Genomic DNA, 16296 nt, shown 5'->3' with positions numbered 1-16296 from the left:
ATATTACCCTCCTTGAGAACTAACTTTGGATTTATAAAATAGTTACCTGCAGCTGCTAATAAAAAAACCTCTGGGTTCTCTGACTTTCTTACATGCAATAAGAACGTTTCAATCTGCCATAAATTAAATTCATCCATAGTCTTGTAGCTTATATTTCATTTCCTATCAATTAAAAATAAACAATCTCCCTAGAATCTGCCTTAGAAAAATAGATCAATTTAAAAATATGTATCCAGTTGTCCCCTGTCAATTTTGGATCCTAGCAGAGCACAAGCAGAACTGAATTTCAAATAGGGATTTGTTAAATTAAAAATTTGGTAAATATATTCAATATTTTGAGTGATCAAATCAGCCATGTTGATAATAATTCATATTAAGGACTTACTGGAGTTTTAGCGCTAGAAGGAATCTTAGAAATTATGTAATTACACAATTCTTGCTTTTGGCTTTAAATTATAAAACTAATTGATTTTCCTGGTTAAAAAAATTAATTGGCACAGAAAAACACAAGTTCAAAGGTAAACATTCCAGGCTTCCCCTACTCTACTGTTCTTAATCTGTAGAGGTTTCTTCTGATAGAGGTTTTTTAATGCATGCTTCCAGAAATGTTCTAGTGTGTGTATGTATGTGTACATACAGGTATGTGTAATAAAATTGGAAATATTAAATGATTAAATAGTACAATCCACACTAGGTTATTTCATTTAATAGATTTTAGATGTCTTGTCCCTTTTTATCTACTCCTATTTGATAGGCCTTTGAATGTTTTCCAGCTTGTTGCTATTACAGTCAGTGCTGCAAGGAATGTTTTAATGCACACAACATTTTCTGTTTGTGCAAGTTTATCTGGAGAGTCAGTTGTTAGTTTTGGAACAGTTAGGTGAAAGAGTTCGTGGATTCAAATTTTCATGGATATTTACCAGTCTTTTATGGGCTGTGCTCCTGCCTATAATTCCAGTACTTTGGGAGGTCAAGGCGGGTGGATCACTTGAGGTCAGGAGTTTGAGACTAGCCTGGCCAACGTGGTGAAACCCAGTCTCTACTAAAATACAAAAATTAGCCGGGTGTGGTGTTAATCCCAGCTACCTGGGAGGCTGAGGCAGGAGAATCCCTTGAACCCAGGAGGCGGAGGTTGCATTGAGCTCAGATGGTGCCACTGCACTCCAGACTTGGTGACAGAGAGAGACTCCTCAAAAAAAAAAAAATAATTAAAGGGAGAAAATTAAAATAACCCATTTACTTTAATCAGATATGTCACTATTAGCATCTTGATGTCTTTATTAATATTTAACACATTTTAAGTTAAAAATGGGATCACACAATAATACTGTTTTGTAACTATCTTTTTCACTTACCAACGTGGTAAACATTTTCCACAAGATATCCAATTTATTATTGTTAGACCTTTAGTTTGTTACCAGTTTTAAAATCATTATAAATATTGCTTCGGTGAAAATCCTTAGAGGTAAATTCTTTTTTTTTTTGAGACGGAGTTTTGCTGTTGTTACCCAGACTGAAGTGCAATGGCACAATCTTGGCTCACTGCAACCTCCGCCTTCTGGGTTCAAGCAATTCTCCTGCCTCAGCCTCCCGAGTAGCTGGGACTACAGGTGCACACCACCATGCCCAGCTAATTTTTGTATTTTTAGTAGAGAAAGAGTTTCACCATGTTGACCAGGATGGTCTCGATCTCTTGACCTCGTGATCCACCCGCCTCGGCCTCCCAAAGTGCTGGGATTATAGGCATGAGCCACTGTGCCTGGCCATAGAGGGAAATTCTTATAGACAAATAGAATAATATCCTAAAATTGGAATGCTTGGTAAAAGTATACGATTTGTTTTACAAGGCTTTGGCTATACACTGACAGATTGCCCCTAGGAAAGTTGCACAAACTTGCATTCCCATCAATTTACATTTTAAGCTTAAGAAACTTCTTTTTTTTTTTGAGACAGGGTCTCACTCTGTTGCCCAGGCTGGAATGCAGTGGCATGATCTTGGCTCTCTATAGCCTCCGCCCCCTGGGTTCAAGTAGTTCTTCCATCTCAGCCTTCTGAGTAGCTGGGACTACAGGCGTGTGCCACCACACGTGGCTAATTTTCATATTCTTTGGTAGAGACGGAATTTCACCATTTGGCCAGGCTATAAGAAACTTTTTAAAAAAAAAAAAAAATACAACTTGGGGCTGTCGGGTAAAATTAATAAAATGATACTAAAATGATTGTGGGGTGGGTGTGAGGCGGGATTTGAATATAGAAATTTCTAAGCCTTAAAATGTTGCAATAAATTTCTGAAAAAGGTCAGAAGCTTTTTTGACTAGTTAATAGATTGTCTTATAACTTTTAGTTATAAAGAGCTATGCTAAGGCCGGGTGTAGTGGCTCATGCCTGTAATCCCAGCGCTTTGGGAGTCTGAGGTGGGCGGATCATGAAGTCAGGAGTTTGAGACCAGCCTGGCAACATAGTGAAACCCCATCTCTACTAAAAATACAAAAAAATTAGCCAGGCATGGTGGCAGGCGCCTGTAATCCCAACTACTTGGGAGGCTGAGATAGGAGAATTGCTTGAACCCAGGAGGTGGAGGTTGCAGTGAGCCGAGATCGTGCCATTGCACTGCAGCCCAGGCGACCTTGCGAGACTCTGTCTCAAAAAAAAAAGAGCTACAATACATGCAGTGATATTATTGAGGCTGCTTTATCACAAAATATGAATTTAGACATTTGCAGCAGAAATAATAATAGGAATAGCAAACATTTATTGAGGACTTTGTGTAGAACTTGCAGATTCTAAAATGTGTATTAAACAGTAATAGCTTGATTGAGAATCTGTTGGGAAGGATATTTCTTTTTTTTTTTTTTTTGAGACGGAGTTTCGCTCTTGTTACCCAGGCTGGAGTGCAATGGCGTGATCTCGGCTCACTGCAACCTCTGCCTCTGGGTTCAGGCAATTCTCCTGCCTCAGCCTCCTGAGTAGCTGGGATTACAGGCACGCACCACTGTGCCCAGCTAATGTTTTGTATTTTTAGTAGAGACGGGGTTTCACCATGTTAACCAGGATGGTCTCGACCTCTTGACCTTGTGATCCACCCGCCTCGGCCTCCCAAAGTGCTGGGATTACAGGCATGAACCACCGCGCCTGGCCCGGGAAGGATATTTCTTTTTTTTTTTTTTAAAGATGGGGTTTCACCATGTTGGCCAGGCTGCTCTAGAACTCCTGACCTCTAGTGATCCACTCACCTCGGCCTCCCAAAGTGCTGGGATTACAGGCGTGAACCACCATGCCTGGCCACAATTTCTTAATGAGAAGTCTACCTTCACAGTGTTAAAACAAAAAATTTTTAAAAGACAAAGGTTTATGAGGTGCTTATTATAAAAGGCCTCATTTAATCTCATCACATGGGTACAGTCAGTATTCCAGATTTACAGCTGCAAAAACTGTCAGAGTCAGACCCCGAGGCAAGGTTTATATGACTCTGAAGTCCATGCTCGACCTCTGGGAGTGTACCAAACAAAGAAGGAGGCGCCACTGTGATGCCAGTTGCTGCTATCAGGTGGGCCAGGGACAAAATATTAAATAACATTGATTCTCTAGTGCAAAAGTTGAACCTTTTCAATTCTGTTTCAGTCTTACTGATTATGGGAAGAGAAAGTCAGTTTGGTACCTCTAAGTACATGTTAATCTCCCTTTCCAATAAAAAGAACTATATTTAACTAGAATTTAATTACATTGTTTTCTTTTAAATGCACTTACTTCTTTAGAGACAGGGCCTCGCTGTCACTCAGGCTGGAGCGCAGCTGTTGCATCATACTTCACTGCAGGCTGGACATTCCTGGGCTCAAGCAGTCCTCCCTCTTTGGCCTCCTGAAGTGTTGGGATTCTGACACCTGGCCTTAATGCATTTATTTTTACAGCTACTGTCTATTTGTGCCATATAAGGGTTTTCCCCCCCACTTACAGTAATAATGAAATATTTCTAGTAAAATTTTGTTTTGTTTTGTTTTTTTGAGATAGAATGTCACTCTTTTGCCCAGGCTAGAGTGCAGTGGCCCAATCTTGGCTCACTACAACCTCTGCCTCATGGGTTCAAGTGATGCTCCTGCCTCAGCCTCCCGAGTAGCTGGGACTACAGGCGTGTGCCACCACATCTGGCTAATTTTTGTGTGTGTAATTTTAGTAGAGACAGGGTTTCATCATATTGACCAGGCTGCTCTCGAACTTCTGACCTCATGATCCGCCCACCTCGGCCTCCCAAAGTGTTGAGGTTACAGGTGTGAGCCACTGCGCCTGGCCAGCGTAAAATTTTTTTGAGTTGAGTTGTTTTAAAGAAAAATACACCAGGCATGGTGCATACCACTTTGGGTGGTTGACACAGGAGGATCGCTTGAGGCTAGGAGTTCAAGACCAGCCTGGGAAACGTAGTGAGACCTTTAAAAAAAAAAAACTTAGCTAGGCACAGTGGCACATATCTGTAGTCTCAGCTGTTCGAGAGACAGGCAGGAGGATTGCATGATCCCAGGTGTTTGAGGCTGCTGTGAGCAATGATGCCACTGCACTCCAGCCTGAGTTGACAGAGCAATACCCTGTCTCAAAAAATAAAAAAATAAAAACACATGTCCTATTTTTCTGTGTTTTCTATCCACTCAAAAATAACTCCTTTTTTCATTTAGCTTCCTGCTTTCTGTTGTTAATTTCTTCCTCCTGTGAAAACTGGGAAAAATTTTTTTTATCAGCAATTGTGAAGCAGAGTATGGAGAGGACTATTTTTTAAAGTTTTAATTATAAAATAACTTTATAGTAATTTTGATTAGAGAAGCAGTTTTGCCATAATACGAGTATTATTTTCTTTCTTTTTTTTTTCTTTTTTAGACATAGGCTTGCTCTGTCACTCAGGGTGGAGTGCAGTGGCACCATCTTGGCTCACTGCAACCTCCACCTCCCGGGTTCAAGCAATTCCCTGCTTCAGCCTCCTGAGTAGCTGGGATTATAGGTGTCCACCATCACACCCAGCTAATTTTTGTATTTTTAGTCAATACAGGGTTTCACCATCTTGGTCAGGCTGATCTTGAACTCCTGACCTCATGATATACCTGCCTCAGCCTCCCAAAGTGCTGGGATTACAGGTGTGAGCCCCCATACCTGGCCATAATATGAGTATTCTAAGACAGCTGCCATGTTGTTTTTTTTTTTCCTTTTTCCCTTGTGTGCATTCATTTTAATAATAATGATTAATATTTGTTGAGTATTTGTTTCTAGGCACTGTTCTAAGCATTTTGCATCTAGTAACTTCTTTAAACTTTTCAACCACTCTGCAATATAATGTTATCCCTATTTTACAGATGAGGAAACTGAAGCACAGTGGATTTAAGAAACTGACTGTAAGGACTTGAATCCAGGGAATTGGTCTTCTGAGCTTGGACCTTCAATCTCTATACTATGCTGTCTCCCATATTTAGCAGTGATTTATTCACATTGTTATTATTATGGTCTATAACTAATTTTTTTCTTTTTTTCACTTAACACAAACATTTTCTTCTTGCTATATAGTTCTCGGATTTTTAAAGAATCAACTTTATTTTGGTATAATCTATATTCAATAAAATGCATGCATTTAAAGTGTTCAATTGATAAACTTTGATGAATATCTATACCTGTGTAACCACCACTATAATTTGGATATAGAACATTTCCATCATTCTAGTTTCCTTGTGCCCCTTTCCATTTATAGCGTTTTCTCCCAAAATTGTCTCCAACTAAATGAGCTGCCTTCTATAATCATTCTAATTTTTTTAACTTTCTTTTTGATCTATGAGTTATTTTTATATTTGTTATTATGTAATGTAATGTAATGTCACTCTCTATTCATATAGTAGTCCTTATTCTGCAGTCTGCTGTTTTTTTCTGAATAATAATATAGGCCCCCTAGTTTAGTTTTAAATAGTGTTTGCACAGTGTATTTTTTCCAACCTTTTATTTCATCTGTCTCTTTATATTTAGAGTAGATTTCTTCTAGGCAGCATGTAGTGGGGTCTTGCTTTTTAAATCTTATCTCATAATCTTATCTCAGCACTACATGCTGCCTATATAAAGAGACAGATGAAACAAAGGTTGGAAAAAGATATACTGTGCAAATACTATTTAAAAGTAAACTAGGGGGCCTATATTATTAAATTAAATCTTATGAGATAAGATTTAAAAAAATGGGGAGGGATTATGAGATAAGATCTAAAAAGCAAGATCCCATTACAGCTGCCTAGGAGAAACAATCTAGTTTAATTATTGATGTCATGGGATTTCAATCTGCCATCTTGCTATTTGTTTTCTGTTTGTCCCATCTGTTTATTTTTCTCTCTTTTTCAACATTCTTTTGCACTAATTGATTATTTTGAATGATGCCAGTTGAGCTATCCTATTGGCTTATTAGTTATGTTTCTTCTTAAAATTTGTGTTAGTTACTCTAGGGTTTACACCCTTTTAACGTTTGTTATTGCACAGGCCTACTGGTGGTCAATTTACTTAGTTTTGTTTGTCTGAAAAAGTCTTCAGTTTTCCTTCATTTTTATAGACATTTCACCTGATACATAATTGTGGGTTGACCGTTTTTTTTCCCTAGTCAGTACTTTAAAGAATTCACTTGGCTGGGGCAGTGGCTTCACCTATAATCTCAACACTTTGGAGACTGAGGTGGGAGGATTGCTTGAAGCTAAGAGCTTGAGACTAGCCTGGGCAACAAAGTGAGACCCTGTCTCTACAAAAAAAAAAAAAAAAGGAATTCACTCAGTTATCTTTTGTTTCTCTATGTAATGTGTCTAGGTGTTTTATTTTTTTTTTTAATTTTCTCTTTTTTTTTGTATTTATGCTGCTTGGGTTTATATGAGTTTCTTGGATTTGTGGTTTGATGTCTTTCATTATTTTGGAACATTCTAGCTATTTCCTTCCCTCCCCTCAGCTGCCTTCTGCCTCATTATCTCACTCTTTTCTCATTCTAGTACTTCAATTTTATCTATTTGGAATAGATGAAGTTGTCCCATAGTTCTTGGGTGCTTGGTGGTTTTTTCCTCTACGTTTTCCTCTTTGTGTTTTAGTTTGGATTTCTGTTGTCCCATCTTCACATTTTCTGATTCTTTCCTTTGCTGTGTTTAGTCTTCTAAAAAGACTGATGAAGGAATTCATCTCTGATACCATGTTTTTTCTTTCTGATGTTTTCATTTGATTCTTTCTCATGGTTTTCATCTCTTTGCTGAAACTTTACCTCCATTTCATCTCTTTGCTGAAACTTTATATCCAACAAAATATGCATGTTTTACATATTTTCCATTAGCTTTCTTTCTTCCTTTCTTTAATTTTTTTTGAGATGGAGTTTTATTCTTGTTTCTCAGGCTGGAGTGCAATGGTGTGATCTTGGCTCACTGCAACCTCTGTTTCCTGGGTTCAAGCGATTCTCCTGCATCAACCTCCTGAGTAGCTGGGATTATAGGCATGTGCCACCTCCCCTGGCTAATTTTGTATTTTTAGTAGAGATAGGGTTTCACCATGTTGGTCATGTTGGTCTCAAACTCCTGACCTCAGGTGATCTACCTGCCTTGGCCTCCTAAAGTGCTGGGATTACAGGCATAAGCCACCACACCTGGCCCTCCACTAGCTTTTCATAACCAATTACTCATAGCTATTTAAAACTTATTCAAAGTTTCCAATATTTGACTCATCTCTTAGTGTAATTCTGTTGATATATCTATTGATAATGAACTGGTAGTGAATAAAATAGGAATGACCTTTGATCATTGGGGAATACAAGAAGGTAGAGTCTGCAAGGGCCAATAATCTATCTTGAGCCTCCTGCATGACTGGTGAGATGTCTATTAATAAAATCCCCCTGCTGTCTATTCTGCCATCTTTCAGAATTTTTTTTTAATGGTATGAGATTATGGTCTAAATTCCTCTTTTTTACATTGCCACCTATTTATTGCAGTACTGCTTATTGGATAGGTGCTTCCCACCCACCAATTTTATAGTGTCTGCATGACCCAGGGTCTTATCTTTATACTATGGAGGCATGATACTGTATGTGTTCTGGAGTCAGAATGACCCGTGTTTCAATCCTGGCTCTCCACTTCCTAGCTCACTGACTTTGGATTTGCTGTTTATCCTGTCTGCACTTGTGCTTCGTCATGCATAAAGTAGGGTGGTAATCCTAGCTATCATAGGATTGTGAGGACAATTCCATGTGAAGGGTTAACACTTTTTAAAAAGGTACTGCATTATATTATTGTCAGGTGATCTTGATGAAAAATTGTTCTATAACGTGATATGATTTTTCCACAAGTGAAAGCAATAAACGTAACCAAAGGAAAGCAGTATTTGGCATGGAAATGAGTCATATCAAGAAAAAGCTCATAAAAGTAGGTTACCATGTTTTTTTTTCTGAGCTCTTGCAAGCATAGCTATGACTTTGTTGGAGGGTGCATGTTAACTCAGTGGAATTAAATTCGTGGAGGTGAGTGGAATGTTGTATGAGCCTGCATAACTTAAGATTAAAAAAAAATTCCCTGAATTCTACCAGGTTCTTAGATGCAGATTTCCTTGCCTTTCAGCTGCCAGCTGCTTTCAGTCCAGGACCTTTGTTCCTCCTGTCCTCACTTCATCTTCATACCTGCTTTCATTCTTGCTTCTGGTCACAGTCATGGGTCTTCCTTGGTTTGTTCTGCTCTTACAGACACTGGGCTCCTTTTCTGGGTTTGTTTTCTTTTTCACACTGTCAGCAAGTGCCCTTGCATAACTCCCAAATGTATACGGGACAGAAGTAGCAGCTGGCCGCAGGGACACTGAGAAGGTAGAATGGGAGGCTTGGGGAAAGAAGGGGAGGCCTCTGGCCTGTGCCCACTCACCTTCTGGTTCTCAGTTCTTCAGCAAAAGCTTTGGAAGAAGAGGGGAGACACGCACTGCCTGTAACTTAAAATGAATGTTTTTTCTTTTTCAGTCCTAACTTAAACTGGATTGTTTTTCAACTCTGACCTGTCCCTTGGTTGGCATCTCTCACCTTCCAATACTGATAAGAATCCATTTTCAAGAAATATTTCCATGTGTCCATAGCAAACATAATTGGGAGGAAGACGTAGAAGCAGTGGAGATCGGTGGCTGTGCCACGATGAAAATTGTTATATTTTATGCATAGCATTGTCTCTAAGCAAACAGAAATGAGCCAGAAGACAAATGAGAATATAGAGAGGTATACCCAATTTTTTCAAAAGCCCCAGAAACCCATTCAGCCTTACATCTGTTCGACTCCGAATGATTTTCAAGAAGAGAGAGACTTCTTGGCAAACAACATCATCCCTCAGCTTAATGAACTCTGCAATTCCTAGGGCACACATTTCAAAGTCGTGGACCTGAGTTGGTCAGCACTGAAGGCCCCGAAATCCTCACCCACCCACCTGTTAAGACAGTATTCTTGTCTTTGTTCCCAGCAGCTGAAGCTCTGCCTTGACTATGTGGACAGCTGCTTTCCCTTTTTCATCTGCATGCTGGGTCAGACATACGGAAACTTCCTCCCTGACTACTCACATTTCATGACCTCCACAGTGACTCACTTGTCAAACTTATCCAAAGTAGAACAGAATCTCTACGTTGCTGCAAAAAATGGTTATCCTTGGGTTCTGGAGAATCCCAACTGCAGTCTGATGAAGAGATAATCCAAGCAGCATTTCTGAATCAATCTCGATTTCAGTATTTTTGCTTTAGGACTGGAGCCACCCTGCTGAAGGGTTTAGATTATGAGGAAAAGGAAGAGAGGCTACCCTCAAGTTCATCGATGAACGAAGAGGAAAAATTGAGGATTGGAAAGCTTAAGGCCAAGATTATTAGTAAAGGGCTCCCTGTGAGATTTTACAGTGATCTCCACCAGTTGGGTGAGCTGGTTTTCAAGGACTGGTCAGTTGTGATAGAAAAACTTCATCCAGCCACTGCAAAGATTGAAAATGTAGGTTAGTAAATGTAGAGATAACTAAGTCTGTTATCAACATAAAGGTAATATTTTTGTAGTTCTTCCTTGTGAAGGAATTTTTAAATGATTGCAAATATTCCTTAAACATTTAAAAATTATTATTATGTTCTTGTTCTTTCTCCACTTTGAAGATTTTTGCAACTGAAGATAAGAGCAAGTGATGAGTCAGTTATGGAAGATTTTTTAGGGAGTTAAGGAGCTCAGAGAAGACCCAAAATATCTGCAGTTAATAAGTGAGTCTAGAGCAGTGGTTCTCAACCACGGCTGATTTTGCTCCCTCAAGGGACATTTGGCCATGTCTGAAAACATTTTTGGTTGTCACAATTGGGGGAGAGCTACTGGCATCTAGTGGGGAGAGGCCAGGGATACTGACAAGCATCTACAGTGCACAGGACAGCCCCATAATAAAGAATTACCCAACCAAAAATGTCAATAGTGATGAGGTGGAGAAATCCTCAGCTAAGAAGAAGAGAATCAACTTTTATTCATTTTTTGGTGCTTTGGTTATTTTATTACATTTAATCTTCAAGGTTTAACCCTGCAAGATAAGTATTATAATTCTGATTCTGCAGATGAGCAAATGAAAGCTGCTGTGTAGCAGTGAAGTGGCTTACCAATGTCACAAAACTAGTGAGGGACCAATCTCGGATTTGAAACCAGATCCCTCTTACTCTAAAATCTGTGGCTGCTCTCTTTCACCTTTTTTTATGTAAGTGTGATTAATGGATTGGCAGCCTCGGCATCACCTAGGGAGCTTGTTAGAAAGGTAGAATCTTGAGCCCCGTTTCAGGTCAACTGAATTAAAATTTGCATTTTAACGGATGACCAGGAGCTTTACATGTAAGTTAAAGTTTGAGAATCATTGCCTGATCATATTGCCTCTAAGTGAAATGATTACCATTATTTTGGGAAATAATTTCCTGTGGACACGAACCAGATTAAAAAGAAAAGAGTCTGTCACCTAGACAGACTTCAGGAGGGATCTGTGATGATTATATGAAAAACAGAATATATGAAAATAATATGAAATTGTATGGAAAATAGAATGTTTATATGCCTGTGTGTGTTTTGGGGATAAGAAGATGGCCTGTGTCTTTGATCAGATTCTCAGAAGGCTAACGACCCAAAAAAGGTTATGAATTCCTGATGAAAGGGCCCAATTAACATAAGGAGGCAAAATGGTGGCAGGCGGTACATTCTCAAATACTTTCAGGGACCAGGCACACAATAGTCCTTGTAATGTGATAGGGAGCAGATGGATCTGTACTGAGCAGGAGAGTCATTTGAATTCAGTGGTGGTGGTGAAGACAAACCTCTGCAGGCTAGACAAAACTCTGCCTAGAAGCCAAATCATCTGGACCTGGAAAAAGAACATTGTATCAGTCTCAACTCTTGGTTGCAAGTGACTCAAACCAATTTCAACAGAAAGAGAATTTATTAGCTTATATAACTACAAAGCCGGGATTAAGTCTGATTCAGCTCAGGCTTCATTCATTTGCTCCAATCATGTTACCAGATCCTTGTCTCTGACTACTTCTCAGCCTGGCCCTGCTGTCCTGATGTTAGCTCATCACCTTGGCTCCTCTATCGTGACGGCAGAGGAAGATGGGCCATAGTAGCTCCAGGTTCAAGTCCAGCAGAAATGGCTCAAAGTCCTAGCATTCCTAACACTGAGTCTTTCTGGCTCTGATTAGCCTGACCTGGGCCATATGCTTTCATCTGATTCAATCACTGGTGCCGAGGGAATGTGATGCTCTGATTGGCTAGTTGGACCTAGAAGTGGAGTTAGACTCATTGGAATTGTATGAACTGAGATTTGGGTTGGGTAGATCCCCAGTGATAATCTAGGGCTGTTACTGAAACTAGGGGAGGGTGATTGGATGTTGAGCAGCCAAAAAGAACCCACATATTTATAACAGGCTTGGGGTTTTAGAATCCAACAGACATGTCCTTGAATATTGTGTTTTTCAGCTCCTAGCTATGTGACCGTGAATGCATTACTTAATATTGATAAACCATAGGTTTTTCTTCTGTAAAATGGGTTAACATTAGCCACTTTGAGAGTAATTATGTAAACCACTAAAAACAGCACTGGGCACATATCAGGCACAGAGTTAATAACTAGTGAGGATGAATAATAACAAGTGGGTTCTAGAAGAATATATACGTTTGGTTAAAGTCAGAAATGTGGTTAACATTAATATTCTTTTAGTCATATCAACCTGAACTGCATCTGTTGATTAATATCCGCTAATGTGTTCAAGAATATAGCCTTTCTGGGTTTTGGGGTTAAGGTCATATTATTGCTCTGTAATATTCTTAGTCTTTGATTTTGGATATCGCTGAAAGGTTAGCTTGTTTTAGACTTTATTCTTGAATGTATCTATCTGGTCTAAATGTCTGAATTAGAAGGCATGGAATGGATGGATTATTTAAAAATAATGCTTCCTTCCATTAGAAAGAAGTCGTAAATTCTTTCTTTTTTGGATCTTCAGTGCTCTTTAATCACTTAGGTAACTCCAAAATCTCATAGTCCACAGTTAGGGTAGTGATAGGCCAATTGTGCAGCTGGTAGTTATTGTAAGACAATATGGAACTATTAGTTTACACTCTTGACCCATAGAAGTACTTCTGAGGTCCTTGAAGATCTCTGAGACTAGTGCATGAGGTTCAGGGTTAGTGCAAGAGGACTGTTAGACTGTGTGGTCATCCAAATTCTGTTTAAGATCTTGAAACTCGAAGCTGATCTTGGCCAGCCTGTGGATCCTCCAGGTCCGTTCTGGTCCTGTCTGAGCCATGAGGCAGCCCAGTTAACTATGAAGGTATAATGTGAGTATTTTGGGAACCAGTCAGAGTAACCTCTCTGGTGTTTCTTTTCCTGCATGTGTTGATAACAGCCTTCACTCCTTAAAAAAAAAAAAAAAAAAAAAGGGAACATGGGTGTCTCCAGAGACAGGAGGGCATTTTGGGAGCCCAGAACACCCTGACTTAAATTAGGCAATGAATTTAGAATTGCAGTAAATTGAAACTGGAAGAAACTTCAGAAATCATCCATTTTCTGGCCCTTCCTGCTTATTTTACCAAAGAGTTTTAAAAACTTGCCCAGTGGCAGAGCTGCCATGGCTGTCATCCTTATTAGGGAATTTGCCCTAAAAATATACCCCACTCCCTTAACCTCTGTCATAGATTGGCACACATACATACCTCACAAGACTGAATTAGATAACTTCCTACTTAGCTAACTGTTTGAAAAAATGACTTGCATTGCATAGCAAGCCTATTTTTTTTTTTGCCCTTGTCATTCTGAGGTCATGAAATAACTTGGAATCCTAAGTAGGATTCTGTGTACAAAAGCAGAAGAAAAATTCAATTGTTTTCCTGTAGTTTTCTTTCATTCGTATATTGAATGGGCTGTGAAATATGGAGCCAAATAGAAGGTGATACAGTTACAGAGATACCTTCCTGGGCATTTGTAATAACATGTGCAATCGAAAATGTGAAACTACAAATCTAAGTTATTAAAATGTATCTTTTTGACTATCAAGATTGCAAGCACAACTTTGAACGTTCCTAACATGAAGAATTTTCTGAGAAGTGCGAGCAAATGTTTGTTATTTCCAAGGAGTCAAACAGGACCTTTGAAATCTTGGAAAATTTTGCCTTGAAGGATGTGGAATTTGATTTTAACAATACAGCAGCAGGTTCCAGTTTAGATGTTGTCCCCAGGTAAGATGTCAAGAAATCCCAAGCTCAGGCAGAACAGCCTGACTTTGGTAAACGCAATCCCCCACACTTGAAATGCCTTTTCTAACTTTCCCCATTCTATGCTCATCCCTTCCTGCAAGGGACACCCCCTAAAGGTGTCACCCCAGGGTTAGAATTTTCTTATCCAATATCACTCTGCATTTCGCAAAGCTTTTCTGGTATCTCACATAGTTTCTTCCAGTGTCCTCAAGAAGATTAGACACTTCCAGAGTTCAGGGAACCAGCTTCTTTTTTCTCCCATACATCAAAGGTTGTCTAAGTAATTTTTGAGAATGATGGAGTGACTTTAAAGATAAAAAATTAGATGATGAAATATGAGTAATGCATCTGCATAATATTGTGTAATTTACAAAGAGCTTCCACATGTATCATCAGCTCATTATTAATTACATTCAGATATTCAGCTAGCACTTATGAAAATGATATGGACCATATTATTATTTGTGTTTGTGTGTAAAGAATCAGCTTATCTTGAGCTGGGCATGGTGGTGTATGCCTGTAATCCCAATTACTCAGGAGGCTGAGGCAGGAGGATCCCTTGAGCCTGAGTTTGAGCCCATCCTGGGTAACATGGTAGGTCTCCATCTCTAAAGAAAAAAACCGGTTATCTTACCCAATATATACACTCCTTTATTGTTTTATCCAGTGTCCTCTACAATAAAACCTCCATATCTTTCTCACCCTGGGTGGTGAAATACAGTGTTCACCACCATTAGGAGGCTGAGGCCAGCAATGAGAGAGCTGGGGTTATCCATGGTATCCCTGCTAGTCTCATCCCTGGAAACGGGAGGTTCTTAGGATAGTGTTATTTCTTCCATTCTCATTTTCCAGCTCTTACCATGTATCTCGTGTCCTGTGAGAGATTTGTGCTTTGAAATAAAACTGCAGTGCTGGGATGGCTAAGGGCTGTCTTTCACCATTGCTGCCCTAGGTTCAGAACCTACTGGTCTAGTTCACTCAGGGATAGGGCTACCAACATTCTTGTGGTTCTGGGAACCCATGCGAAGAGGAAGACAGTTTATTCCGTTAATACAACATGGTGCTCCATCAGTATTTTCAGACTACAGGAGAAACATGTAGGTCGTGTGTTAAGGATGTTGGGTTTAAGCAGACAAATTTACAGAGACAGAAAGTTGATTAGTGGCTGTTGGGGGAAGAGAGTAGCAAAAAATGGAGAATGATTCTTAGTAGGTACAGAGTTTCTTTTTGGGGGTGCTGAAAATGTTCTGGGATTAGATAGCAGTGATGTTTGTACAACCTTGTGAATATAATGAAACCCATGGAAGGGCACACTTTAAAATGGTGACTTTTGTAGCCTATGAATTGTTTCTCACTTAGGTTATGATTTTAAGTGTTTCAGAGTGGATGATAAATGTAATAAATTTTATTGCAGTTGAACAACTCAAATTATTGTGCTCAATTAAAATACAACAATTAAATAAGTCCTTTTATATCACATACATGAAAACATTCAGGGCTTTGTTTGCTTTGCTGTTTGGAAACAATGCTCTGTACCTGAAGTTCCTGAATGGTGTGTCTAGGTCAACAGAAAAAGAATGTTCTTTTTTTTTTTTTATCTTTTACATTATTTTAATACAGTCTCCTGCGAGCAGTAACACGTTGGTAAACTTTCGGCAGAAGTGCATTCCTAAATAAGTAAACCCAAGGCAACAGTTGACAAAAAGGTAAAGAAAGAAGTAGGTTTATTTTAAAATAGTGTCCTTTGGTATTTCTGGGGGATTGGTTCCAGGACCCTCACGGATACCAAAATCCTTGGATGCTCATGTCTCTTTTATAAAATGGCATCGTATTTGCATGTAACCTACAGATTCTCCCAAATACTTTAAATCACCTCTAAATTATTTATAATACCTACAGTGTAAATGCTGTCCAAATAGTTGTTATACAGTATTGGTTTTTAATTTGTATTTTTAATTGTTAGATTATTATTATTATTATTATTATTCTTTTTTTGAGACGGAGGTTCGTTCTTGTTACCCAGGCTGGAGTGCAATGGCGCGATCTCGGCTCACCGCAACCTCCTCCTGGGTTCAAGCAATTCTCCTGCCTTAGCCTCCTGAGTAGCTGGAACTACAGACGTGCGCCACCATTCCCAGCTAATTTTTGTATTTTTAGTAGAGATGGGGTTTCACCTTGTTGACCAGGATGGTCTCGATTTCTTGACCTTGTGATCCACCCGCCTGGCCACATTATTATTTTTTAATTTTTTATTGAAATTTTTTTGAATACTTTTGATAGATGGTTGTCTGAGTTTGCAGATGCAGAATGTGTGGACAGAGGGCCAACCATAAACACCAAAAAAATCAACTTTAAAAAATAACTTTAGCAATGTGAGTTATTTTTAAGTATAAATAGGGACTGAACATACACTCATACACTGACATAAGCATACCTCCAAACAAGTTAATATAAAGGTAAATACATAATTATATACAAATAAATACACATATCCAAATACAAGCCACACAGCACCCACCATTTTCCGAGACCAAAATTTTCATATAAACATACTGGCA

General features: G+C 39.0%; 1 protein-coding gene across 1 annotated transcript; it reads left to right on the top strand.

The window, feature by feature from the left end:
- The first annotated feature begins 2249 nt into the window (after nucleotides 1-2249).
- On the top strand, nucleotides 2250-15735 carry LOC128928602 (putative tetratricopeptide repeat protein 41). The gene is given in 2 exon segments (XM_054238795.2): nucleotides 2250-9672; nucleotides 9675-15735. Coding segments are annotated over 2 exon segments (819 nt in total). The 5' UTR covers nucleotides 2250-9158; the 3' UTR covers nucleotides 9980-15735.
- The last annotated feature ends 561 nt before the right edge of the window (nucleotides 15736-16296 follow it).

The sequence above is a fragment of the Callithrix jacchus genome, chromosome 9, assembly GCF_049354715.1.
Source record: "Callithrix jacchus isolate 240 chromosome 9, calJac240_pri, whole genome shotgun sequence".
Lineage (NCBI taxonomy): Eukaryota > Metazoa > Chordata > Mammalia > Primates > Cebidae > Callithrix > Callithrix jacchus.
The sequence above is the reverse complement of the archived record's forward strand: the minus strand, read 5'-3'. Positions and strand labels throughout refer to the sequence as shown.